This window comes from Sciurus carolinensis, chromosome 17, assembly GCF_902686445.1.
Source record: "Sciurus carolinensis chromosome 17, mSciCar1.2, whole genome shotgun sequence".
Lineage (NCBI taxonomy): Eukaryota > Metazoa > Chordata > Mammalia > Rodentia > Sciuridae > Sciurus > Sciurus carolinensis.
The window spans coordinates 2,902,997-2,927,497 of NC_062229.1; the positions used below are offsets into that span (position 1 = coordinate 2,902,997).

The window sequence follows — 24,501 nt, forward strand, 5'->3', positions numbered from 1 at the left end:
CCAGAACCTGCCGTTGTGTCCTTGTGCTCTCAGTGCCTCTGCCCAACCAGGTTCCTGGAGGCTTCACGCTGCTGCCTGGCCAGTGCCCATGTGCACACACTGGGTGCCCTCTCTGATCATCTGTCCCTGGGGTGTGTGCTGGCCAGGAGGCCAGGGTCCCAGGTCCAGGCTGGCAATGGTCGCAGGTCCGTCCTGGAGGGAGTGGACCCTGTGAGCTGTGTCTGCCACGGCCACGACCCCCCTCACCTCCCACCCTTGGATCTGAACAGCAGCCTGGTCTCCCCTCGTGGGGGTGTGGCTGGGATGGACAGACCAAGCAGACAGCTTGGACGAGGGAGCAGCTTTTGCCTGGTCCTCCCTGTCCCGTCTGTGTCCACTTCTTTGGCCTCTTCTCTTGGGCAGATGCCGAGGCCAGCAGCCATCTTCCTGCTGTTCACTGGGGCAGAGCAGAAAGCACCTGAGTGTGGAGCAGCCGGTCCCCACGTGCTGCCCGCCCTGACTTGGAGCTGCGAATGGGTCTGCTGTGCTGGCTCTGGGGAGCGTGGCTCAGCCCGCGAGAGCAGCCTGGGCTTCCTTTGGGGTGTCCCTTCCGCAGCGGGCCGTGTGCTCCACCTGGTGTTGGGCTCCTGGGGACTCTGGGCCACGGCCAGGACTTGCTGTCTGGAGGCTCGGGACACCCTTCCCTGAGCCTCAGCCAGGAGCGGGCCGGGAGACTCCAGGCAGTGGTCGGGCGCCGCCTGGGGCCTGCGGGGCGTGCTGGGTTCCTGGCGGAATGCAGCCTTCTCCAGTAGGAGTCTGCTCGGGCAGGAAGCATCTGAGCAGGAATTAGGCCTCCTTTTCCTGTGCCGAAGAGAGGGAGGGTTGGTTCTCCCCCCAGCCTGGGGGCTGTGGGCGGGTCCCTGTGGTTCCCTCACCTACTCAGTGGTGAGGTGGGGCCGGGCAGCAGTGCCCAGGACCTGGTGTGCACCAGGGTCTTCTCCTTGGGCTGTGTCGGGCTGGTTGCTGGTTCTACCCTTAAAGGAGGCCTGGCTCCCAGCGAGGGCGGCCACTCCTGTCTCGCTCTCAGTCTGCATTCTGGGGTCACACAGGGGCTGTGTCCACGGCAACAGCGGCACAGCAGTTTTCCCAGGAAAACCCAAGTATGGAACCCGCTCCTTCCACAGGGAGGGACCCTGGGCTGCTCCTGGCGGCTTACTGCCAGCTGGGACCCTGCCATCACCTCAGCAGAGCCCAGTGCCGTGTGCGGGTCCTGCTCATTTCCTGCCCTCCGGTGGTGGCCCTGGCCCTGAGGCCTGACTGCGGCTACGGCATCCCAGCCAGCCGCAGCCTTCAGGCTGACCCTGATCTCTCACACCAGGGTTCTTCCCGGGGAGCTCGCAGGGCTGCGACGCCTTCCTTCGGCACAAGATGACCCTCATCTCGCCCATCATCCTGAAGAAGTACGGGATTCCGTTCAGCCGGGTGCGTACGGGCTGGCAGACGCCTATGTGGGGAGGGGGCTGGGGACCTGGGCCCAGTGGCTGAAATGCCCAAGGAGACAGGCTTGACCCTGAGAAGGTCCAGGGGTGGCAAGGGAGAGATGGCGGGGGAGGAGGGGTGAATCAAGCGGGGTCTGGGCTGGTGCTGCCCCACTGCCTGAGTGTGGCCCCACAGTCCCTTGGCCAGGCTGCAGTGGGGTACAGAGTGGAAAGGCCGCACCTCCTCTGGGCCCCGCGGCGTGGCCGCCTCAGCCAGTCTTGGCGAGGAAGCACGCTGCTTAGAAATGAAAGGTCTGGCTGGCCTGCAGCCTGCTGCTCCCAGGGCTGCCACTCATCCTCGCAGAGGCTGTGAGGCCGGAGGTGCCAGGAGGCTCAGCAGTGGGCGGCTGGGTGCCGGAGGGCAGCGCTCTAGGCACCCAGGTGACCGACACCTCAGTCAGCTCAGGGAGCTCTGGCATCCCCAGGGGAGCATGCGGTGTGCCTGGCCTGAAGGCTCAGCAGCAGGTGTCCAGGACAGGCCTTTGTGGGAAGGACAGGCCAGGCCTGTGTCTCCAGGTTGTCCAGGTGGGAGGCATGTGCACTATGGCCGGGCAGGCCAGGCGGGCCTCTGGGGATCTGGCGACTTGACGAGGCCCTGGCTGCCTGCTCTCAGCATCGAGCGTCGCAGGGGATGGCTGCTCCCAGCCCCCAGTGGCATGCACTGAGCGGGGTGTAGCGGGTGCATCCTGAGGGATGCAGGTTCCGCTCCCTCTTTTCTGTGGTCTCAATGGGGTCATCACCAAGAGACCCGCAGTCAGAGGACGGCTGTGCTCACAGAAGGGAGCAGCGCTGGTCCTCCTGCAGGTGCGTCCAGAGCCGTGCCGTCCTTTCTCCACCGTGGGGTCTAGATGGCAGGTGGTGACCTGCCATGCATCACAGCCTCTCCCTTGCTCCTGGCCTGGTGGCCTGGCGTGGCCTGTGGGGCCGGGCGTCTGTGCCCAACCAGCTGGCAGAAGCAGGCCCTCCCAAGTGGCGGACGAGCCGCACGCCCTGCTTCTGAGAGCAGCGCGGTCCCTCATCTGGATTCCTGGCACCCTTCAAACGACGACTCCCACACTCCACTTATAAATCTTTGTCCTGGTGTTTACTTCTAGAAGGAAAAGCAGATCGATAGTCGAGCTTCTTAATAATTCAAGGTGTGTGTCCTGTAGTCTGCCGCGACTTCCTCGCCTAGTCGGTGAGAGCCCCGCGGACTCCGGCCCTGGGCTCCTGCTCAGCTGGCAGCAGGGCCGGCGCCCGTCCCCACTGACGGCCTGCTGCTGTACTGTACAGTGAATGCTGACAGCCTGACTCAGGAGCAGACCTGTGGGCCCGGTTGTAGCCCCCAGGATGTGGATGTTTCGACAGGAGCGAGTTCTCGGTGTCTGCACCAGCACGTGCTGTCCTGACCTGGGTTCAGGGAGGGCTTGTTGGGCAGACCAGGCTGCAGTATCCACCTGAGCCTGGCTCCTCGCTGCCAGGCCCTCTTGTCTGGACTTTCACCCTTGGTGTCGCGGGGTCCCGCTGTACCCCGGAAGGCCTAAGTCTGGCAGCTCCCTGTGTGTGCTGCATCGGGAGCTGCAGGCCTGGTTCTGCCCACGCCGTCCTGCCTGTGAGAGACAGCAGGCTCTCTGGGTCAGCTCCAGTGGCTGGGAGTGCGGTCACTGCGTTGTTATTATTAATTTATTTAGTTACCAGGGGTTGAACCCAGGGATCTTAACCGCTGAGCCACATCCCAGCGTCTACTGAGTTGCTTAGGGCCTCTCTAAGTTGTTGAAGCTGGCCTTGAACTCATGGTCCTCCTGCCTCAGCCTCCCAGACACTGGGACGACAACTGTGCACCACTGTGCCTTGCCAGTAATTGCGATTCTAAAGTCCGAGCCTTGTCTTGCGTGCTCTGCTACGTGCAGCTCTGACTGAGGTGGCAGAGGTGGGCCCAGGGTTCTTGGCTGTGTGGGAGCTTGCGGGCTCTCTGCGACACCGGCATGTCCTTTCCCTGTTTTCTGCCAATACTTCATCCTGCTGCATGAGACTGCCACATGGACAGAAATTTTAAAATATGACTTAATGCACACTGACTCCCTTGATTGGTGCAATTAATTATTTGAAAAGAAAAAACATCGCAGTGTTCTCAAGGACTGGCTCCTCCCCAAGCTGTGTGGTCTTGATTGACGCTTGATGTGGCGGCTGCTTTGGGAAGACAAAGCCCATCTCTGCTACCCCTACCCTGTCAGGCCTTCGACTTCTGGCCACTCAGACGAATCTGGCCATTTCTGCTCGCCTCTCGGGGAGCAAAGGCGATTTGCAGCCTGAGAACACCTGCACGCCCGCAGCAGCCGGGAGGCAGCAGTGCTGTGCAGGCAGGGCGGAGGCTGGAGGGCCCCAGCGTGGACGCGCAGGCCAGCAGACGCGTTGCCCTGGCCTCCCGGAGGCAGAGCAGGGCCTCAGTGGGGCTGCAGGTGCTGGTGAGCCCTGGGCGCCCTCTCCAGGGAGCACGGGCCTGGGCCCAGCAGTGCCCTCTGCGCCCACCGATGCCGAGATGGACCCACATCTGCAGGGAGCCTCACACAGGGATGTTCCTGGTGCTTCCTCACTGGAGCCCGAAGCTGGAAGTGGCCCACACGGCCATCAGCAGGGAGGGGCTGGACAGCAGTGATGCAGGCTCACCACCTCTCGACTCAGGAGGAGGGGCACTCTTGGCGCCTGTGGCGGGGGTGCCGGCACAACCCCTGTTGAACACCACAGCTTGGCGCCCGCGCGCCTGGAGAGCCAGCGAGACCCGAGTGGCAGAGCACGCCTGGGTGGGATTGCCTGGAGGGTGCGGGTCCTGCCTGGCCGCCGGAAGCCCCTTTCCTCTGAGGGGCCTGGGTCGCACCAGGCTCGGCGTGCCCCACGGCCTACCGCGTATGTACGGGCCAGGAGGAACCTGCTGGACCTCAGAGTCACCTCCCCCCAAGCCTGGGTCCCTGCGTCTGAGAAGTGCCCTGCGAGCCCCGCGCCTCGGCCAGTGGGAGCCGTCTCCACCGTTATCTGTCGTCCGTCCCTGACACCGCCTTCCAGAGTGCTTCACCAAGGGGAGGAGCCGTTGGCAGCAGGGGGGGTTGGGGGTCGTCCACCGTCCCCACCCTGGGAGGGAAGGGGTGGCCTGGCATGAGGTGTGGCCCCCACTGGCCGGCAGTCCCCTCCTCCAGGCCTCAGGAGTCTGTTCTGGAGCCTGAGTCTGGGTCACTGCAGCCCCACCCACCACACTCAGGCCAGCTCTCAGCCTGGGTCTGTCATAGATGGACAGTCTCTCCAGGCCTTGGAACTGGACCTGGGCATAGCAGACCATTCTGCAGAGGTGACCCCTGCTTCACGCTGGTTTCTGTGACCCTGTTGGCCTCATGCAGAGCCACTTGAGGGCATGATGGGAGATTCTGGGCCCGACAGTGACTTGCTACAGGTCACTCCTTCTTGTACAGGGGCAGTACAGTCCCCCAGGTGCCCTGTCCCTTTTCAGTGGCTCTGCCACTGCCACCAGCTCTGTTCGCTTCACTCCAGCCCCACCACATGGGGACACATGGCCGTGGCTGTGCCACAGCCCCCTTTGAGGCAGAGGCCCTACCTAAGTGCCCAGCTGCGGCGCCCAGTGGGGTGGGGGAGGGTGCTGGGGGGCGGGGCTGGCTGGCCACTGCGAGCTGCAGTGCTGGTGGCACGGCCGTGACCCTGCTCTGGGGGCTGGGCAGGCGCCTTGGCTCCAGAGCTCCCTGACTCTGCAGACCTCACCGGCTCCTCAGGTGGGCGCTCTGGGCACAGGCTGGGAACTCCTCCAGCCCACGCCCCTGCTCTGCTTGCCAGTGGCTCCTGGTGGCCTTGTTCCTGCCTCACTGGCCTGCCCCTCCTCTGCCCGCCTCCCTTCTCACCTGTGCCCTTTTCCCTCCTCAGATCACGCAGGAGGCTGGGGAATTCATGATCACGTTTCCCTATGGCTACCATGCTGGATTCAATCACGGCTTCAACTGTGCAGAATCTACCAATTTTGCCACCCTGCGGTGGATCGATTACGGCAAAGTAGCCACTCAGGTAGGTGCTGCAGATGTGCGAGGGCCTCGGGAAGCGGGAAGGGCCCAGCCCTGCCTCTGCCGCCAGGGCCCGGGGCTCCTAGGCAGCTGCACATGCTCAGCCAGGCCCAGCTCCTGGGGTCCTCAGAGAGCGCATGCCCAGAGGCTTCCTACCTGCACACGAGGGAGGGCACAGGTGGTGTGGTGGGTCTGCAGCGGTTCTGCTCCCAGCTTCCCAGCCTGGTGGCCTGGTGTGCTGGCCCTGGTGTCCTGATGGTCCAGTCTGGGTGGGGCTTTATTGCAGTTGGCAGTCCTCTTGCGAGAGCTGCGGGGCTGAGGCGCACCCTTTAGGCCTCTGCCTTCCCATCCCTGGTGGGGCCCTCCTGTGGCAGCTCTGGTGGTGGCCAGGACCAGCCCAGCTCCTCCTGCTGGCCTGGTGAAGAGCAAGTTCAGCGGTTCTTCCTGGTCATCTGTGCTCCTGGTCTGGGGCTGATGAAGACCGACAGGTGTGACATCTGCACTGAGTGTTCGTTCCCAAAGCTGACCCTTCACATGCTGCCCCTGCGTGCGCTGTCTGAGTGGCACTTACAGGCTGGAGGCCATGCGAGGCCACCCCTGGGACATCCTCAGAGCTGCTGCTGGGGGGTGGGGCCTCGGGGTTCAGATGCCAGCGGGTATGAAGGGGCTGGTGAGCGCCGGCTCTCAGAAAGCCTGACCGAACCCCAGAGGAAGCAGCAGCGGGCTGTTGGCTTGGCTCCTCCCAGGAGCATCCCTGCAGCCTGTCGGTGCCTGTCTAGCCACGCGTGCCCTTCTCCAGCCCGACCCAGGGCATTTGGCCCCAACTCTGGTGCTGTTCTTGTTCTGGGCCCCTCACTGCCAAAAGCAGACCTGCACCCTGCCAGCCTCCAAGTGTAGAGCCTTCTGGTTCCTCCAGGGCCAAGAGGAGCCAGAACTGGGGCAAACTGGATTTTCCCCAGATCCAGATGTAGGTGCAGGGTGAGGGGAGGTCATGGGCCAGACCCAGGTGGCACATCACGCTCTAGACCCCAGACCTTCGCCATTGTGGCTCTGGCACTACACTGGCCAGATGCCTGCTAGGTGTCTGGAACTGAAGATGACAACCACGCCTGTCATTAGAGCTGACAGGGAAGGCTGAGGCAGGAGGATCCCAAGTTCAAGGCCAACTTCAGCAACTCAGTGAGACCCTGCCTCAAAAATTCAAAAATCAAAAGGGCTCAATGGTGGAGCACCCCTGGGTCCATCCCCAGTTCCAAAAAGATATGTACTTCTGACACACCTTGCACGCCCTTGTCCACATGGCCACGCAGACTGGCGTTTCTGGGTATATTGGGTTAAACAAAATATGTCCTGAGATGAATTTGACCTGCTTCTTTGCCTTTTAACACAGCTGCGAGAACGCCAGTGCTGCGCCGTGTCCGGTGCTGCGTTTCCGCGGGCAGTGCTGGTCTGCATGAAGTGACTTCTCTATTTTTCTGGTTATTTGATTTTCCGTGTTCATTCTTATGCTGTAGTTTTTTGCTGTTGTAGTGTGGTTTGGGGTTTTTTTTTTTTTTTTTTTTTTTTTTGGTTTTGGTTGTGTGGTTTTGGCATTCCTGGGGTTGAAACCTGGGTCTTTGTGCGTGCTGGGCAGGCACTCACCACAGAGCTGCACCCAGCCCGGGTGTGGGTCAGAAAGGAAGCGGGCCAGTTGGGAGGAGGCCTGAGACACGCCTAGGGTCCAGCTCAGAGCATAGTGGCTGACTGATCTTTGAGAGAAGAGAGATCGCAAGTCAGGATTCTTCTGCTGCAAAGGAGCAAACATCCCAGGCCTGTGGTTCTGTGGACAGGGAGTGTGGCTGTGTGTGCGTTGCGTTGCTGCAGGGACACCTTGGTTGGCCCGGACCCGCCTGAGCTGTGGCTGGCCTACGACAGATTGAGCCGTGAGCTGGCCTGGGCTCGTCTGGAGGTGCTGTCAGAGCTGAGACCGCAGTGGGGACTGCCCAGATATTAAAAGCAATTTTGGATTCAGCCATGTGTTCACAGACTAGTGACATTTGGGACATGCAGCCTGAGACGGGGCCTCCACGCTTACATTGTCGGGCGGCGTAGCGTGAAATTACTGAACAAGCGGCGCGCAGCGCTCTGAGCAGGCTGGGGCTGGGGACCGTGTCCAGGTGCTGCGCCCACTCCCTGGCCCCCAGCCGTGCTGCCCCTGCCCAGGCACCTGGTAGGGCCAGGCCTACCAGGGAAGGGAGGTGGCTGTGGCCCAGAACAGGGGCCCAGCTTATTGCTCCCTCCGGAGGCTGAAGGGGCCAGTGTGCCCTTCACACTGAGAAGCAGGAGGTGAGGGCAGGGACGGCTGGGGTGAGGGCGAGCAGGCCCGCCCTACCGCAGGACCTGCCCCGGGGCTCCGTGTGCCGAGCTGTGTCTGCACCAGCTGCTTCCCGCGTTGGTTGGGGGAGTCCCTGTCCTGCATCTTGGAGGCTGTTTCACCTGTTGGCCGGCTCACCTTCTTCCAGTCCCCAGGGTCCTTCCCAACGTGTCCTTGTCAATGGACTCCACTGTCCTGTGCTCGACCGGCCTCTGTAACTGAAGCATCTGGGCAGGGCTGCAGTCAGGGCCCAGGGCTAGGTCCAGGAGGCTGGCCTTGTCCAGGCTACAGAGCAGGCCCGAGCTTCCATTTTTAAGGATCGGGAGGGGCATCCAAAGATACGTGGCCTGTGACAGTTACATGGGACCCAGATTTCACATGCCCAGGGCGGCTCGCCATCCATCCCGCGATCCCTGCCCTGGACGGCTGCTCATTCTCCGGCTCCGAGGGCGCCGGTTCCCACAGCACACGCTCTCTGGCCCGACAGTGTGTCTCCGCCCTGGCCCTGCTTGCCAGCCTGGACTCTGGCCAGGTGGCCGCTGAGCAGCCCCTCCTGCTCCCAGCCCCAGCCTGGAGTGCTGCCCCTTCAGCAGGGTGGCCTGACCCCTCCCCACACATCAAGCTGACCCCACTGCCTCTGGATGTTCCTGATGGGCCTAAGATTAGGTCTGGGCACCCAGCAGGCCGACCTGGCTGCAGCGTGTGCTGCCACCCCCAGCTACGCATCCGCGACTGCCCAACAGTGGTGGGAGGCGGCCCTGTGCCAGCGGGTCCCCAAGGGCCCTCCTAGCCGTGAAGTCCCAGAGAAAGGCGCTTCCCTGGGCGGTGGCGTGCCTCACAGCCTCTGGCCAGCACCCTTGGCTGGGCTTGTCTGGCTGGCCACACGCACGGGCAGCCACAGCCCTTCCCTGCCCTGGCTTGGTGCAGGCAGGGCTCAAGAGCCAGGAGGGCCAGGCTGGCGCTGGGGTCAGAGCGCTGAGCCACACGCAGGGTCACAGGCTCCTCGGTGGCGCTTTTCCTGTCCCAGCTGTGGTGCAGGCCTGGGCCTCCCTGCCTGTCCGTGTGGCGCTCAGGTGGCAGGAGGTCCGCAGCTGCCTGCACCTGCCTGCCAGGGCCTGCCCCGCCCTCCCCCAGAGCTGGGTGCTTGGACTCCCCCTGTGGCTGGCCACCTCGAGTGACCCTGAGCTTCCTGGCTGCAGAAGGGGCACCTGAGCTGTTGCAGGAGTGGGCGGGCAAATAGGAAGTAGTGCGCCGTCCCTGGGACACTGGCTCTGGGGTCTGACCTCGGCTCTCTGCCTTCGGCCCTCTGGACTCCGGGCCCAGAGTTCCCCTGGGGTGGCGTCCTGGGCCCTGCGTGGTGCTGAGCAGTGTCCCTGGCCTCTGTCCACTCCAGGCCAGGACACCAGTCGTGACACACACGTCCCCCGTCACAGCCCAGTGTCCCTGGGGCAGGACCCCCTAGCACGGCAGTGCTCCTCGGGGCGCTGCTGCCAGCCCTGCCCACCCGTGAGCAGGAATCTGAACAGGCACAGTGAAGGAGACCTGGGCCACCACTGCCTCCCACGCAGCCAGAGCAGGAGTGAGCTGGCGGCTGCAGTGTGGACGGAGGGCCACACTCGCAAGGCCACAGCGTGTGACCCGGTGACAGGAGGCGTCCAGCACAGGAGCGTCCAAAGACAGGACGTGGGCCTGCAGGTGCAGGGCTAGCTGCTCCTGGGGACGCAACTTCCTCCGGGTGATGAGGATGTTCTAAGTGCGATGGTGGGAGAGTTCCAAGAACCGCTGGCCATGCCCCCAGGACACTCCTGTTATCTGTGAGTTCATCGTGTCTCCGTAAACCCTGGAAGATCCTAGGTGATTAAAAAAATCATAGACCCTAGTCTGCGCTCGCCAGACTCTGTGGCGCAGGCACCTGGGGGAAGTGCAGGTCTTGCCTGGCACCCTCTTGAGGACAGAGGAGAGTGGTCCTGCAGGTCACGTCCACAGGGCCCAGCCCAGGCGTCTCGTACCTTGCTGTTTCCTGGCTCAGCCGCCGGGCGGCCACAGCCACCAAGGGGCCGCCTGATTCCCAGAGCGAGCTGCCTGGCACATGTGTGGATGGCAGGCCTTGCAGGGGCGGCTCGCTAGGTCGAGAGACGCTCCTGCTCCTCAAGGGTAGTGTGCACGCGCCCGCTGTTTCCGTGTGGCCGAGAATCAGGCTATAAGACTGCGCACCACGTAGGTTAGCGGCACAGCCAGAGCCTCTGGGCAGGTGCTGGGCACGCACAGGCCTCATCAGGAGCCCAGGACTTCACAGCGCCCCGAGGGCCACTAGGTGGAGAGCTGACGGGGTTTAGAGCCTGCCTGGTGCGGCCGGGGACCCTGCGCTTGGCTGCTTTTCTGCCAGCATCGAGGTCACTGCCTGCCGAGCGCGCAGCCCGGAGCCTCTGCACTCAGGGCCAGCAGGGAGGAGCTCAGCTGAATTTGGGGTGAGGAGAGAGGACTCAGATCCCAGGAGGTGGTCCACTCAGCTCCCCGTGACCCCGCCCCCACGTCCAGGCTGGCAGCAGCTGGCCCCTGGGGTGGGGCACCAGCAGGCGCTGCCCCTCAGCAGCCCGGGTGCCCTGAGCTCAATTACAGCAAAATGGGAGCACATTGCTTGTGCTCGGAGGACTGTGTGTCTTCTGCTTGGCAATGACACCACCTGCTCTGGGTGATTAACCCGAGGCCCAGGAGGGAGTTGGCAGAAGGCTGGGCGGAGGGTGGCGGGAGCGGGCCTGGGCGGGACCCACGTGCGGGCGTAGGTCTGCCGTCTCCGCCTCACTAACCCCCTGATTCACGGCCTCGCAGGCCTGGTGCGTGAGGGATGTGCTGTTGCTTCGTGAAACATGTTCTCCCTGCACTCCTGCCGGCATGGTCCCCGTCACCCCCGGCCTCCAGGCCCTGGCGGTGGGAGCACCTGGTGTCCAGAGGTGCGCGGGAACGTGGGGTGGGGGGAGCAAAACGTCCCCCGCGGGTCCTGCACTCGTAACCCAGCACTACCGCTCAGCCAGGTGCTTCTCTGGTGGCATCCCTGGCCTCCCCACACTGCAGGCCAGGAGCATGTGACAACCACACACGTCCCCGTCACTGTGTTCCCTGGGGGCAGTTACCCCAGTTAAGTTCCCCTCTGTAGGAAGGCTTCTCAGAGAGCTGTGGTCACACCTGTGAAGAACCCAAGGTCTTTTCTGGGCAGGGCTGGTGGTCGTGTGGTGGGACCGTGGGGCCAAGCTGCATCCGGCCTTCCTGCTGTCCCGTGTGGACGGCTGGGTCCTGGCCGTGCAGGGTGCTGGGGCCTGGAGGAGGAGCCTGGCGTGGGCACTGGCTCGGCGCTGAGCGTGCCGCGTGAGCCTGGGGTGCCTCGGAGGCTGGTCTGCAGCAGGCCGCGCTGGGGACGGGGGTCTGCCCTGGCTGCACCTTCTCACTCGGGCCATGTCTGCGCCCCTCCCCACTGTGCCCATGGTCCCTGGGCCACGCCGCACATGCAGACCCCCTGCGCAAGCCAGCGCCCCATGCCTGCTTCCCCTTGGAAAAATGGGGCTCCGGGCGTGCCTTCCGAGGGAGCACGGGGTCCACTGCCACGTGGTCATCCCCATCTTACAGGCAAAGGGAGGCAGGAGCCCGTGGAGACACGCAGCGGCAGGAGGGGCAGGGGCGTTGGGCCTGCCTGGCCGGGCGAGCGCCTGTCTGCTGCTCCAGGGCTGACAGTCACGGCAGGCTTCCCTGCTAGCCGGGCAAGGTGGGTGGCCCGTGCAGCAGGCCCGTGCAGCAGGCCCGTGCCTTGCCGGCCCCGGCCAGGGCTGAGCCCCAGGACCGCGCCTGGTTGTTTCGCTGGTGAAGCGCCGACTTTCCAGTGCTTCCTAACCGACTGGTTGGCATCGGCCCTCGCTGTGGCCTGGTGATTATGTGAGAAGCAGGGGCGACATCTTCCCACAACTCCCAGCCTTCCACTGGCAGGCGTGGCCTCTTCCCTGCGCCCGGGTGCCCAGCGCCTGGTGCCCAGCCAGATGTGGCAGGTAAGCAGCACATTTGCTTCCCCTGAACAAGCCAGTGGTCAGGCAGTAGGGTCCAGAGGTGGAGAGCAGTAAAGGCCAAGAAGGGCTTCTGGCCACGGGCAGGGCTGGCTGGGCAGTGGCAGCCAGTGGCCCGGGGAGGAGGCCGGCGTGGGTGCTGCCCTTTGCCAGGCCACGTCTGAGCTCTGAGATGAGCGAGCTCCCAGACCGTCCTGGGGGCCTGGGGCTGAGGCCGCGTCTGTGTGGGGCTCCAGGGAGGGTCCCCTGCTCCCCCAGGCTTTGCGACTGTGGCAGCGCCAGGCCCTGGCGCTCGCCTGGCCTCATCTGCCCAGTGTCCTCTCCTCTCCTCAGCAGGACTTAGGCCTTGGCGTGGCCTCAGCCTAACTAGTCCCATCCCTGAAGACCCCACTCCCGAGCAAGCTGCCCTGCCAGGGGAGAGGATGGCAGGTGCAGGAGCAGAAGGCGTCCAGAGCCCAGAGTCCCTGGGGAGGAGCCTGGTGCAGTTGGGGAGGGTGGCCGGGTTCAGGTCCACCTGCCCCAGGAGGTCAGTTTCCTCCTGGGTGTTGGGGGGACACTGGGCATTTCAGCGAGGAGCAGGGCGTGCCATGGGGGACCTAGGAGGCCAGTCTGTTGGAGATGCGTGGGGCCCGGGCTGTGCCCATGTTACACCGCGTCCCTGCTGGGCCTCAGCTCACCTGGACACACCAACTGTGTCTTGAGTGCTTGTGACAGCGCGGGGCTGGGGGTGACCCTGGGCGATGTGACCGAGACCTGAGCCTCCTCAGGAGCTCTGTGGTGGCGCTGCTGTGACGGGCACGTGTTCGGTGGGAACCTGGAGGGGTCTGGGCCTGTCCCGTCGGGGCGATGGCGAGTCAGTGGGGTGCAGCCTTGGTCCCACGCTCGTTGCGCTCGTGGGCGCTGGGCAGGGCGCCCGGGCCGCACATTGGTCCCGGCAGCGGTTCTCTCCCCGCCTCCCACTCAGGCGGCGTCCTCGATGTTCCGCCCTGGTTCCCGCACCCGCAGGCTGGGAGCTGGCGCGGCTGACGAGCTCATGAGGGGCCCCGCGGTCAGGCGCTCTTTGGGCTGATGATTTTATTGAACTGCATTTAATAATTCTCTCCTCAGGCTGGTGGCTGTGACTCCTCTCTCCCACTTTGCATTTTACATGAGCAAATTCTACTATCTGTTCAGTCTTTTGAAACGAGATGGCCTCTGACTGATGCTGCGGAAGTGGGGAAGCAGGGCAGTCAGACCGGCTGCCGGCAGCAGCCTCACCCCTCGGTCGCCCTGGGGTGGCAGGAACAGGCGCAGCGAGTCCCTAGAGCCAGGCTCCCGCCAGCAGGCCACGCCCCCAAGATCAGGGCGCCTAGGGCCAGGGGGCCTGGCCATCTCTGCTGGAAGGGTCAGGACCAGAGCCCCTGACCTGCCACGTGCTTTAGGAACAAGACTGCCCCGGGGCCCAGCAGGTGCAGGCGTGGGCATGCGCCGTCCCCAGGTCAGAGTCCAGCAGGGCCCCCAGTCCACTCAGTGAGGCGTGCAGGCCCCTCACTGTGGCCAGGCAGCAGGAACGGGCCATGTGCTCCCTGGACCCCAGAGGCCTCTGGGGAGGGCCGAAGTTCAGGGAGCAGAGCAGAGCAGGGCCAGCCCAGCATGGCGGAGCGGGCTCGCCTCCGAGGGGCGTTCCTGGTCCCCTCAAGCTCAGGGGCTCAGGGGCTCCCCTGCAGCCCAGGCTCTTGGCTCCTGCTGTGAGTTCTGCAACAGGCGGTACGTGGTGGCCACCCTGCCTGGCGCAAGACCTGCCCCTCTGCTGCTGAGAGAAGGCCGAGGAACCTGGAACTTTTTGTCGAGGGTGCAGGCATGGAGGAGGGGGGCGAAGTGGCAGGAGCAGGCCACCACCAGGGGTGGCCGGTGCCCAGTGGTAACAAAGGGCCCCTGAGGCCATGTGGACTTAGCTCTACCCTACACCACAGGAGCCTGGAGGCCTCTGTGACTGCACGTGTGATGCCACCGGGCTGGGGAATATTATATGACTTGGAAGAAGGGTGGGGAGCCCCGAGGTTCCATGGGGAACACGTTCCCAAATGTGCCGTGACCATGGAGGGATGTGGAGCACTCACCACAGTGGCCCCTGAGCTGTAGTGCGTTGTGACTGCAGGTGCCAGGGACACAGGGTGGGTGGCTGCCGCCTTCCCGTTTCCTTAGGGCTGTGTGACCTGCTCCGGAAAGCTCTGCTCGTGTCCCTCACTGGCCCGGGTCCTCCTGCGGGAGGCTCAGTGAGGGTGCCCTGGCCCTGCCACCTCCTCCCTGGGCTCCTTAGATCTCAGCCTTTGGGGCCCGAGGGTTGGTCAGCACTGGGTGCCCTCCACTGGAGACTGCCTCTTTGCCCTGGAGACCCTGAGGGCCTGTGGAGTGGGCAAAGGCCACACGCGGGCGAGTCCGGGGAGCAGTGGGCGGGGCGCCACACCAAGGGTGCTGGGGCAGGCGCTGGGCGTGCCCAGCAGGCGGTGTCGAGGCAGCCTGGTGGCCCACCCGCCTCTGGTCTCCTATCAGGCTTCACAGGAGGCGCCGGTGGTGAGGGGTCTCAGTGACCTCCTCCGTTGTTGCGGCTTTTGGAGGCCGATTTCTGCAGCACAGCCGGGGCCGCAGGCGCAGGCCGCATCTCCAGGCGCTCCCCTTGCCGTCCCAGCAGCGCACCTCTGAGGAGGGTCCGCAGCCTCAGCCCCACCCCACGGTGGTGGGTGTAGGAGGTGGACACTGGAGGCGGTTAGGTCAGCGGGCGGAGTCCCGTGGGAGCTAGGCCCTTACTGAGGGACCCCAGAGAGCTCCCTGCCCCTCTTCCAGGCACCACGTAGGCTCTGGATCTGAGATCAGAGCCCCATCCTTCTGCCTGAGGCCAGCCCCCTCGGGCTCCGCAGCTGGGGCTGCAGGACCGTCCACATGCAAGCGCAGGCCGTGCCCACCCTGGCTCCACAGTCGCTTTAGGCTGCCCCTTCCCACAGCAGCCTGCTGCCCTCCCTGGCTCCCTGGCTTGTCAGGAAGCAGCCCCAAGTGGGCAGGGTGCCCTGAGATGACAAGTGAGATGACCCTCTGCGGCTCGCTGGGCGTCTGTGGTCACCCTGCACGAGGCCGTTCGCTCTGTGTGGCAGCCCTGGAGCGTGCATGGCGGAGACGAGCCCTGACCCTGCTGGGCCTGCTGGCTCCCTCATCTGCCCCTCCACGCGGCTCGCGGCCTGGGGAAGGCAGGGCAGGAGCGAGGGCGGTCGCTGGCTCCGTCTGCTCTGCAGGCGCTGCCCTGAGCCCCTCCATGCTTTGGAAGACGCTGCCTTCCGGCTCTGGCCGTGGGCCCTGCTCTCTCACCCACCGGGGACCCCCGCCCCGCCCTGCTTGCTCATTTTCCTCGGAACTTGGCAGTGGCTCCTGAGACCTGGTCCTGGTGTTGGGCTGTGTGATGGTCAGTCTTCCCAGGCTGGGTGACAGCCCCGCTGCCCCGCTCTGTGGCTGGTGTCCAGGCACCAAGTGACGGCGGACCAGAGGCAGAGCACGGAGACCAGCTCTGGGCCCTGGGCTCAGCGGTCACGGAGCTCCTGCTTGTCGCGTGTGAATGGCAGCTGTGTGCTGAGCCCTGTAAGCGTCCGTGACGACCCCCTCGAGACCCACGTAGACTGACGTCAGGGCCCCACGTTGGCCTGTGTGGCCCGAGTGGCAAGGGGCGCGGCCTGGAGCCCTGGCGCCTGGGCTCTTCTGTAAGTGCCCCTCCCTGCCCTGTGCGGGGCATGGCCCCTTTCATGCCAGGGGTTCTGGGGGTGGCACTCCTCCACCATGAGTGACTGGTGGTGTGGAAGGCGGTGACCTTGGGTGGCAGGACCTAAGGCCACTTCCCAGCTGGAATCAGAGGCTCGGACACTCCCTACACGGAGCGCGTGGGCCCCGCGCTCTTAAAAAATGGGGCTGCTGTGAGTGTCCTCAAGGACACGCCTGTGGTCGACAGCAGTGCCCTGCAGCTGGTGCGGGTGGCTCTCCCATGGCCGTGGCCTCCGCGGTGCCCAGCATCCCTGTGACTGTCGTGACTGCAAACCACAGCAGGGTCCAATGACCAGGAGCACACGGCGGCCAGTGCCAATGAAGCTTTGTCCAGAGAGGCCTGCGGGCCAGACGGGCACTGGGCCTGCTCCGAGCTAGTCGTCTGACAGTGGAAAGGTGCGGGCGCTGTTTGAGGAATTCTTCGTCCTGTTGGAGAGAGTCGCTCTTCTTGGGACCCAGCTGCGCTTGTAGCCAGAGCGCAGACGCAGGGAAGAACGTCCCTGCCCTGGAACGGTCCCGCTGGCACCCTGCTGGCCCTTCCACTGCCTTCCAGTGTCCTCTGCCACTCCCTGGGCCTGCCCGCAGAGGCTGGACGGTGGCCGGGCTTCTTCGGGGTGTAAGGGTGCTGCTGGGCCCTGTGCGGGGTGACGGCTCAGCCACCCGCCGCCTCCTGGCCGTGGGGCAGCGCTGCTCCTCTGCTGTCAGAGGCCTCAGCGCCCCTTCTTCCTGGGAGCGTCCCTCGCACGTGACTGGGAGGCCCTGGAGGCTGGCTGGGGGATGCCGGCTCAGGGGACCCTGGTGCCGCAGCACCGCAGGCGCCGAGGGGGCGACCTCTGTTCACAGGCAGCACCGCTGGGGCGCAGCAGCAGGGAGCCCAGAGACTGGGGCAGGGACAGAGGGCCTGCAGAGGACAGCAGCCACACACAGAAGCCAGGCCAAGGCAGGGCCATCTTGGGGCAGAGATCCAGGTGGCAGGCACTGTGCCCCAGCTGGAGCCCCAGCCCAAGTCTCACACTGCTGCTTTATCTGTCCCCAGCGGGTGACACGCTGCTCACGGGATCAGCAGTGCCTGCCGGCCGCTGGCCTAGACTGGACTGTTGATGGGTTGCTCTGGGCTGGAGCAAACTGGAGTGGGCTGCTGTAGAGTGCATTGCTCTAGGCCAGGCTGCGCACTGGCCTGGACCGGGTCGGGCTGGGTCAGGCTGCGCAGGGTTAGATGGGGTGGGGTTGGGTTGGACTGCCCTGGGCTCTGCACCCAGGCGCCGGGGTGGCAGGCATCTGAACTGCCCAAGGTGCCTACGTCGGGCCCTGGACACAGGCAGGCCTGCAGGGGCCACTCAGACTGCCTTCCCCCTTCAGGTCCGATTTCTCCATCGGAAATGAGTGAGTCGGCCACACTCCCCTCAAGGGCTATCCATGTCTGTCACAGTGCTGATGGGGACTGTCCAGCTGGGGACCAGAGAGAACGGTCAACCTAGTAACTCCAACAGGTCTTGATGAGAACATGTGTCCCAGAGGGTTGGAGCCTGGAGGGCTGGCGGGGGTCCTGAGGGGTGGGCGGGTCCTGAATGAGAATGATGTGACTTGCCTATTGGCTGCTCTCCCTGGGCGCCCGAGGTTTCTACTGAGGCCCCTGCTTCCCGCTGCCCGCACTCCTCCCAGGTGGCCTTGCAGCAGGGCGGCTCTGGACCTGGGCGAGGGCTGCCCCAGCAGCTGCTCACGCAGGCCTGAGCACGCTTGCTCTCTGCCCTAGCCCAGTCAGCAGGCTCTGGCGGTGGCCAGCTGCTTCCGAAGGAGGACACCACGGGTCTCACTTTCTAGAACCTTCTGAGGGAAGCCAGGCCACAACTCTGTGGCCCTTGCCCCTGCTGCTCAGCTGCTTGGCACTGGACTGTGACCACCCTGTGCCTGCACCACAGGCTGTGACCCCACCCCGGGGCCACGGGGCCACGCCCTCTCCTGTTGTGTCCTTCTCGGGTGCCTACACCCACTCTTCAGAGTCCGCGGGACACGTTTGTGTCCGTGTTCCCAGCAGCCCCGTCCCTGCACGGCGGCTCCCAGGGCTGCTGCAGATAGGCCTGTGCCAGCTGCTCCTCTGGGCGGGTGGCGCAGCCGTGGCAGAGGACACGCCAGGAACCCGGCCAGCCTTGGCCGGTGGAAGGCTGGGGCCAGCTCCAGGCTGGGGTGCGCTTGGTGGAGCGTGTCTGCATGCCCCACGGGCGCACACAGGTGCTTTTTTTAATTACTTAAGGAAAAGCAATTGCAAAGCCGCTCAATACAAATCCCTTAAGCCGCTGCTGACAGTGGCGCCCGGGAGGCCGCAGCCCAGCCAGGAAGCTGAGCACGGGCGCCATCTGTGCTCCCAACACTGCAGCCAAATCACGCCGCGGCCCTGCTCTCCTGCGCCGTTCCCATTAAATGAATTGAGTTTTCTGGGAATCACTTGGCCATAAATATTCCCTCCCGCTCAGCACGGTCGGGTCCTTCTGTTCCCAAGTCCCTGTGCCGGTCCAGCACCAGGCAGTGCTGCTGCTCCTGGGGGCAAGGGCGGAACTGTGGGGGTTCCACAGAAGCCGGCACCCCGGAAGCCTCCAATTTGGAGCCACAGACCTGTGTCTGCAGAGAAAGGAGGGAGGTTTGAAGGCTTGTCGGGAGAGAGGACGGGATGGTGATGTCCAGTTCAGTCCTTCTCTGTGTCCTTCAGCACTGTCGAGAACGCGGCAGTGACAGCTGGTGGTCCTGAAAGCACAGGAGTGTCATGGCTACTCTTGGGGACTGGCCTGACGGGGAGGCCGAAGTTTCCAAGTGGGCTTTCAAGGCAGGACCAGAGCACATCAGGCGACGTGTGCACGGGTCCTGGCACTGGCCTTCCAACAAGATAAGTACTCTGTCCTCAGAGCTGGGGGCGCCTGGAGCTGCACAGCCTCAGCCGCTGCTTCTGGATCAGGAGTCAGCAAGTCACTGCCGTCCCCAAGGCCCGGTCTTTGTGAATAAAGGTTTTTTATTTTTTTTTATTTTTATTTTTTATTTTTATTGTAAACAAATGGGATACATGTTGTTTCTGTTGTACATGGAGTACCAGCACACCATTTGCATAATCATACATTCACATAGGGTAATGAGGTTTGATTCATTCTGTTATTTTTTCCTTCCCCCCCACCCCTCTTTTCCCTCTATACAGTCCCTCCTTCCTCCATTCTTGCCCCCTCCCACCCCCATTATGTGTCATCATCCGCTTATCAGCGAGATCATTTGTCCTTTGGTTTTTTGAGATTGGCTTATCTCGCTTAGCATGATATTCTCCAATTTCATCCATTTGCCCGCAAATGCCATAATTTTATCATTCTTTATGGCTGAGTAATATTCCATTGTCTCTTTCTCTCTCTCTCTCTATATATATACATATATGTATATATATACCACAGTTTCTTTATCCATTCATCAATTGAAGGATATCTAGTTTGGTTCCACAATCTGGCTACTGTGAATTGAGCAGCTATGAACATTGATGTAGCTGCATCACTGTAGTATGCTGATTTTAAGTCCTTTGGGTATAGGCCGAGGAGTGGGATAGCTGGGTCAAATGGTAGGTCCATTCCAAGTTTTCTAAGGAATCTCCACACTACTTTCCAGAGTGGCTGCACTAATTTGCAGCCCCACCAGCAATGTACGAGTGTATCTTTTTCCCCACATCCTCTCCAACACCTATTGTTGCTTGTATTCTTGATAATTGCCATTCTAATTGGGGTGAGATGGAATCTTAGTGTAGTTTTGATTTGCATTTATCTTATTACTAAAGACGGTGAACATTTTTTCATATGTTTGTTGATTGCCTATAGATCTTCTTCTGTGAAGCATTTGTTCATATCCTTAGCCCATTTGTTGATTGGGTTATTTGTATTCTTGGTGTAGAGTTTTTTGAGTTCTTTATATATTCTGGAAATTAGTGCTCTATCTGAAGTATGATTGGCAAAGATATTCTCCCACTCTGTAGGCTCTCTCTTCCCATTGCTGATAGTTTCCTTTGCTGAGAGAAAGCTATTTAGCTTGAATCTATCCCAGTTATTGATTCTTGCTTTTATTTCTTGTGCTATGGGAGTCCTGTTGAGGAAGTCTGGTCCTAAGCCGACATGTTGAAGCTCTGGACCTACTTTTTCTTCTATAAGATGCAAGGTCTCTGGTCTGATTCCGAGATCCTTAATCCATTTTGAGTTTAGTTTCCTGCATGGGTTTAGTTTCATTCTGTTGCATATGGATTTCCAATTCTCCCAGCACCATTTGTTGAAGAGGCTATCTTTTCTCCATTGCATATTTTTGGCACCTTTGTCTAGTATTAGAAAATTGTATTTATTTGGGTTTGTGTCCGTGTCCTCTATTCTGTACCATTGATCCACCTTTCTATTTTGGTACCAATACCATGCCATTTTTGTTACTATTGCTTTGTAGTATAGTTGAAGATCTGGTATTGCGATACCCCCTGCTTCACTCTTCCTGCCAAGGATTGCTTTAGCCATTCTGGGTTTCTTATTCTTCCAGATGAATTTCAGGGTTGCTTGCTCTATTTCTGTAAGGTACGTCTTTGGGATTTTAATTGGAATTGCCTTGAATCTGTAAGCACGTTTGGTAGTATGGCCATTTTGACAATATTTGAATAAAGTTTTGTCAGCACACAGTCTTGCTGATTCATTGACACATCATGATGCTTTTGAGCTACCGCAGACTGAGAGGTCAAGATAGAGACCTTCAAGGCCAAAAAGGCCTCCAGCTTGGCCCTTCATGGACACACTTGCCGGCCCCTGCCCTCGACCCTTGGTCGCCGTCTCCCTGCCTCCCTCTCACAGTAGGGAGATGCTGCTCTCCCATCCTCTAGACAAGAGCCCAGAGCCCCCAGCAGCCTTTGTGGGTCTAGTGCAGGTGGCAGGGCTTTGGCAGACAGCCAGGAAGTGGCTACTGTGGACTTCAGAGTCATGCGCCAGGCCTGGCTTCTCTGGCCCCCAATTCCCCAAGGTTGTCCCTGAAGACAGTGGGAGTGGGGTGGGACAGCTCTGTGCAGTGCCAGGGGCTGTGGTGGGTGTCGGCTCCTCCTCACCTGAGTCTGCTGCTTGCCAGGGATTCCACATGAGTGTCCCACCTGTCCTGGGTGGAGTTTGCCCGAGTCCAGCAGGAGGCCCGCCGCGCCTGCCCTGTGTGCGGCATGGCAGTGCTGTCCTTAGTGAAGGGCCCCCTCCCCCAAGCCCCTGAGGGGTGGCTCTCGGCTGAGTGTGGCCCTTGGAGAGGCCTGGGAGGAGGTGACCGCCCTGGGAACGCCGCGCCTGCTCCTCGCTGCGCCCGCTCCCTGGGGCTGCCGACTCGGCCCCTCCTCCGGCTCTCAGAGCCGCTGTGCGCCTGTCTGCCTGGGCCCGCGCACTGAGGCAGGAGGTTTCTGTGTGAACTCTCACGCAGGTCTCAGGCTGGTCGCCTCGGGCTCGGCTGCCGTGCTCGGCTCTCGCCCCTCTCGGCCTGCCTGGGCATTTGCCAGCTGTAGCCAGGACTCCGCTGCAGGCCGGAGGTTCACAGTGGGGTGTGCCGCTTGAGAACCGGCGGCCCGGCTTTTTCCCTGGGGAAAGGAGCTGCCACCTCCCGTGTCAGTCAGGAGAAGGGAAGGCCAGCTGCAGGTCCGGGTGGAGGGCGGGCCGCGAGGCCTCCACCGGCTGGGGGAGCCTGGAGCCTGGGCCTCCTTGCCGGGGCGTCAGGCGTCCGTCTCCTGTCCCCGCAGTGCACCTGTCGCAAGGACATGGTGAAGATCTCCATGGACGTCTTCGTGCGCATCCTGCAGCCCGAGCGCTACGAGCTGTGGAAGCAGGGCAAGGACCTCCCCGTGCTGGACCACACGCGGCCCACGGCACTCAGCAGCCCCGCGCTCAGCTCCTGGAGCGCGTCCCGGGCCTCCCTGAAGGCCAAGCTCCTCCGCAGGTGGGTCGCGCAGGCCGCCTCCTGCAGGTGGGCCAGTCCTTCCTCCTCGTCTCTTCCTGATGTGTCTCCTGCTTCCGGCCAAAGCACACTCCCCGGCCTGCTGGCTCCTGGACGCCCGCTTGGGCAGGAAGCACGCGTCCACCAGCTGCCAGCTACCCGCGTCCCCCGCCTTCCTGCCTAAGGCTGTGTGGAAGGTGAACAGTGCCACTCGCGTTCGAGGTCCCACAGGTGACCGCTGAGGCCCGGTCCATGGGGATGGCCATGGGGACGACAGTCCCGCCTCATGGCAACCCCGGGGTCCCCGCCCAGCAGCACAGACGGCCATGCCAGCGTGTGTCTGTGCCTGGCAGGGGAGGCGGGCTGGGCACTGTGCCTCCACTGACCGGGGACAAGGGAGTGGGGGTCTGAGGAGGACCTGGGCTCGCCGCTGGGGGTGGACACCCAGCAGCCCAGCAGCAGCTGCACCTCTCAGGCACTGGCGCCCGTTGCTGGTTCTCTGTCCAGGCAGGGTCAAGTCTCCAGGGCTCTGAGCTGCTTGCAGCCACGTCTATCCCTGGAGTTCCTTCCACTTTGGGCCCCAAAGAGTAGTCAGTAGCCACCAAGTGTGAGCTGGAGCCGGGAGGATGCAGGGGACTTGGCCACTCCTGCTAGGGCCAGTCATTTGGGACTTTGCCCGCTGGGCAATCTCTGGCACATCCACTCAACTCACCAGGTGGCTCAGAATCCACGCGTATGACAGACCTTCATGCAGGTGGCCGCGTCCCCATGCCGGTGCCCTGAAGCTCTGACTGGCCCTGGCCATCCTCGCTTGTGGGGGGACGTTGCGGTTTTCTTTTTCGAACTTAAAGCTGTGAGTCCGTCTTGGTGGCAGGCCACATCCGAGCCAGCGGCACTCTGGCCCCTGGGCCCTGGCTTGGAGGCCGCCTCCCTGCCCTTGGGGCACTGGATGCTCCATCAGCAGCTGCTTGTCACTTCTGGCTGGACCCAAGGCCCAACCACCAGTCAGGGCAGGGCATTGTCTGAAGTCCAGTAGGCCTGGCTGGAGCGTCCCCCAACCGGTTGCTCGTTGTCAACGTGACACGTCTGCTGTTGGCCTGAGTCTGCGCGGTGGGTGGCTTGGGCCTCGTCCGCCCGTTTCCCCCTCCCTAGCCTCTCTCAGTGAGTGCTCAGTGTTCTAGAATGTTCTCACGGCTCCTCCTGACAGCCTCCTGGCCTACAGGTGAGGCTGTCCTTTCTGGGTTCCTTTGTTGCCTGTCCTTTTGATTTCCTGCTCTCAGCCTTTCCCAGGAAAAGCCACCCTGTGCGGAGGGCTCTGACAGCTCCCGGCAAGGCGGCGGGCAGCGGGCCGCAGGACTCCCGCTCCGCCCTGGACGGGCTATTTGCATAATGGTTAATTGATTGTGGCTCAGGCTAATTGGTCAACAGAGCGGATTGCCAATAAACAGGCGCCACATTCCAGGAACAGAATGGGATTAGAGGTTGTCTAAAGAGCCTGCCAAGACTAGACACCGAGGACAGAGGACAGGCCGCCAGAGCTGCCAGGCGGGGCCGTACTGCAGCGGCTTACGGAACAGCTCTGCGGCCCGCCTGCCGCCCCTTCCTAGACGCCAGCCTGCTCCCTTCTGGGGTGTGCTGAGCCGCCGCCCTGCTCCCTCCTCGCTGCCCGGGAGCTGTGAGGCTGACAAGCAGTGAGTGCTGTTCCCTCGTGTAAGAGGAGGCGGGTCCTGGCCTCTGCGGGCTCTTGAGGAAGGCTGCTTGGGAGTCGGGTTCCAAGCCCTCAGCCCAGCCGGCTGTCCTCGGCGGCGTCACAGTGGGCTGGTGGTGGGGTGGTTCTCGGCATTCTGGGCTCCGCAGGGTGCAGAGCAGCACCCTCGGCCTCCCCTTCCCTCCCCGGTTGGCACCACCAGCATCCCCTGCTGGGAGCTGCTGCCCTTGGGTGCCTCCCCCAGCGGGGCCTCCCTTAGCCACGGCCTGCAGGGAGCGCTGTCCACTGGGCTCCTGGGAGCCGTGGGCGTTGGCTCTCCCAGGACACGGGTCCTCCAGCCTGAGTGGGAAGCCAGTGGCCCCTACCTGGTCTCCTTGCCACGGGTTTATTTTCCACGAGGGGATCTTGTCGGCCGAGTTGACACCCACCTGTCAGGCCACTTGTGTGAGACTGCGTGAGTCACTTCTGCGGCGGGGTCAGGCCTCCGGGCTGCACCCAGCTCCTCCTGAGCTGCCCACCTCGGCCTGGGGTGGAGACACCAGGAAGGTAGGCGGGAACCACGTGTCCCACCCCGGAGCCCAGGCAGGAGAGCACACGCCCACCACCAGCCAAACGGATCCTGCCAGCCACTCCTGGACGCCTATGGACACCCTGAGACTGGAAGGTGATGAGCGGCCCCACACTGCGCTACGCGGCTGGCCTGTCCTCATCCCCAAACACTGCTTGACGGCACCACCCCGCCCGGCCCCTGCTCAGCCCCTTCCCACCGACGGCGTGTCCCCACAGCCTCCAGAGGAGCGGGTAGCCAAGTGCCTGTGTCCCTGCCGCTCCCTCAGGATGTGCCCTCCACATGCCCGCGCTGGTCCTTGCCTGGGCGGGACTGGGGCAGGTGCCAGGAGGAGAGGGCCAGTTCAGGGGAGGCGAGGGCCCAGAGCTTGTGACCGCCTCACGGTTCCACCTGGCCTACAGTCGCACCCGACCTGCCACTCTGGTGGCCTGGATTCTCGTGTGGAGTGAGAAGCTGGAGAGCCGACTGCCTGCCCGGAGAGCCGGCTGGCCATGTGCCCCGTGCCCCGCGGTGACGGGGCCATCACCATGCGTGTCC

At 62.8% G+C, this 24,501-nt stretch overlaps 1 protein-coding gene across 2 annotated transcripts in view; it reads left to right on the top strand.

Moving 5' to 3' along the window:
- The window catches only part of Kdm4b (lysine demethylase 4B), a 117,287-nt gene that overhangs the window by 67,749 nt on the left and 25,037 nt on the right, over positions 1–24,501 (top strand). For both annotated transcript variants that reach the window (XM_047530668.1, XM_047530669.1), the window contains exons 7-9: positions 1,358–1,461; positions 5,421–5,558; positions 21,495–21,691. In XM_047530668.1, the coding sequence (XP_047386624.1) occupies positions 1,358–1,461; positions 5,421–5,558; positions 21,495–21,691 (439 nt within the window). The remainder of the gene's footprint in view (positions 1–1,357; positions 1,462–5,420; positions 5,559–21,494; positions 21,692–24,501) is intronic.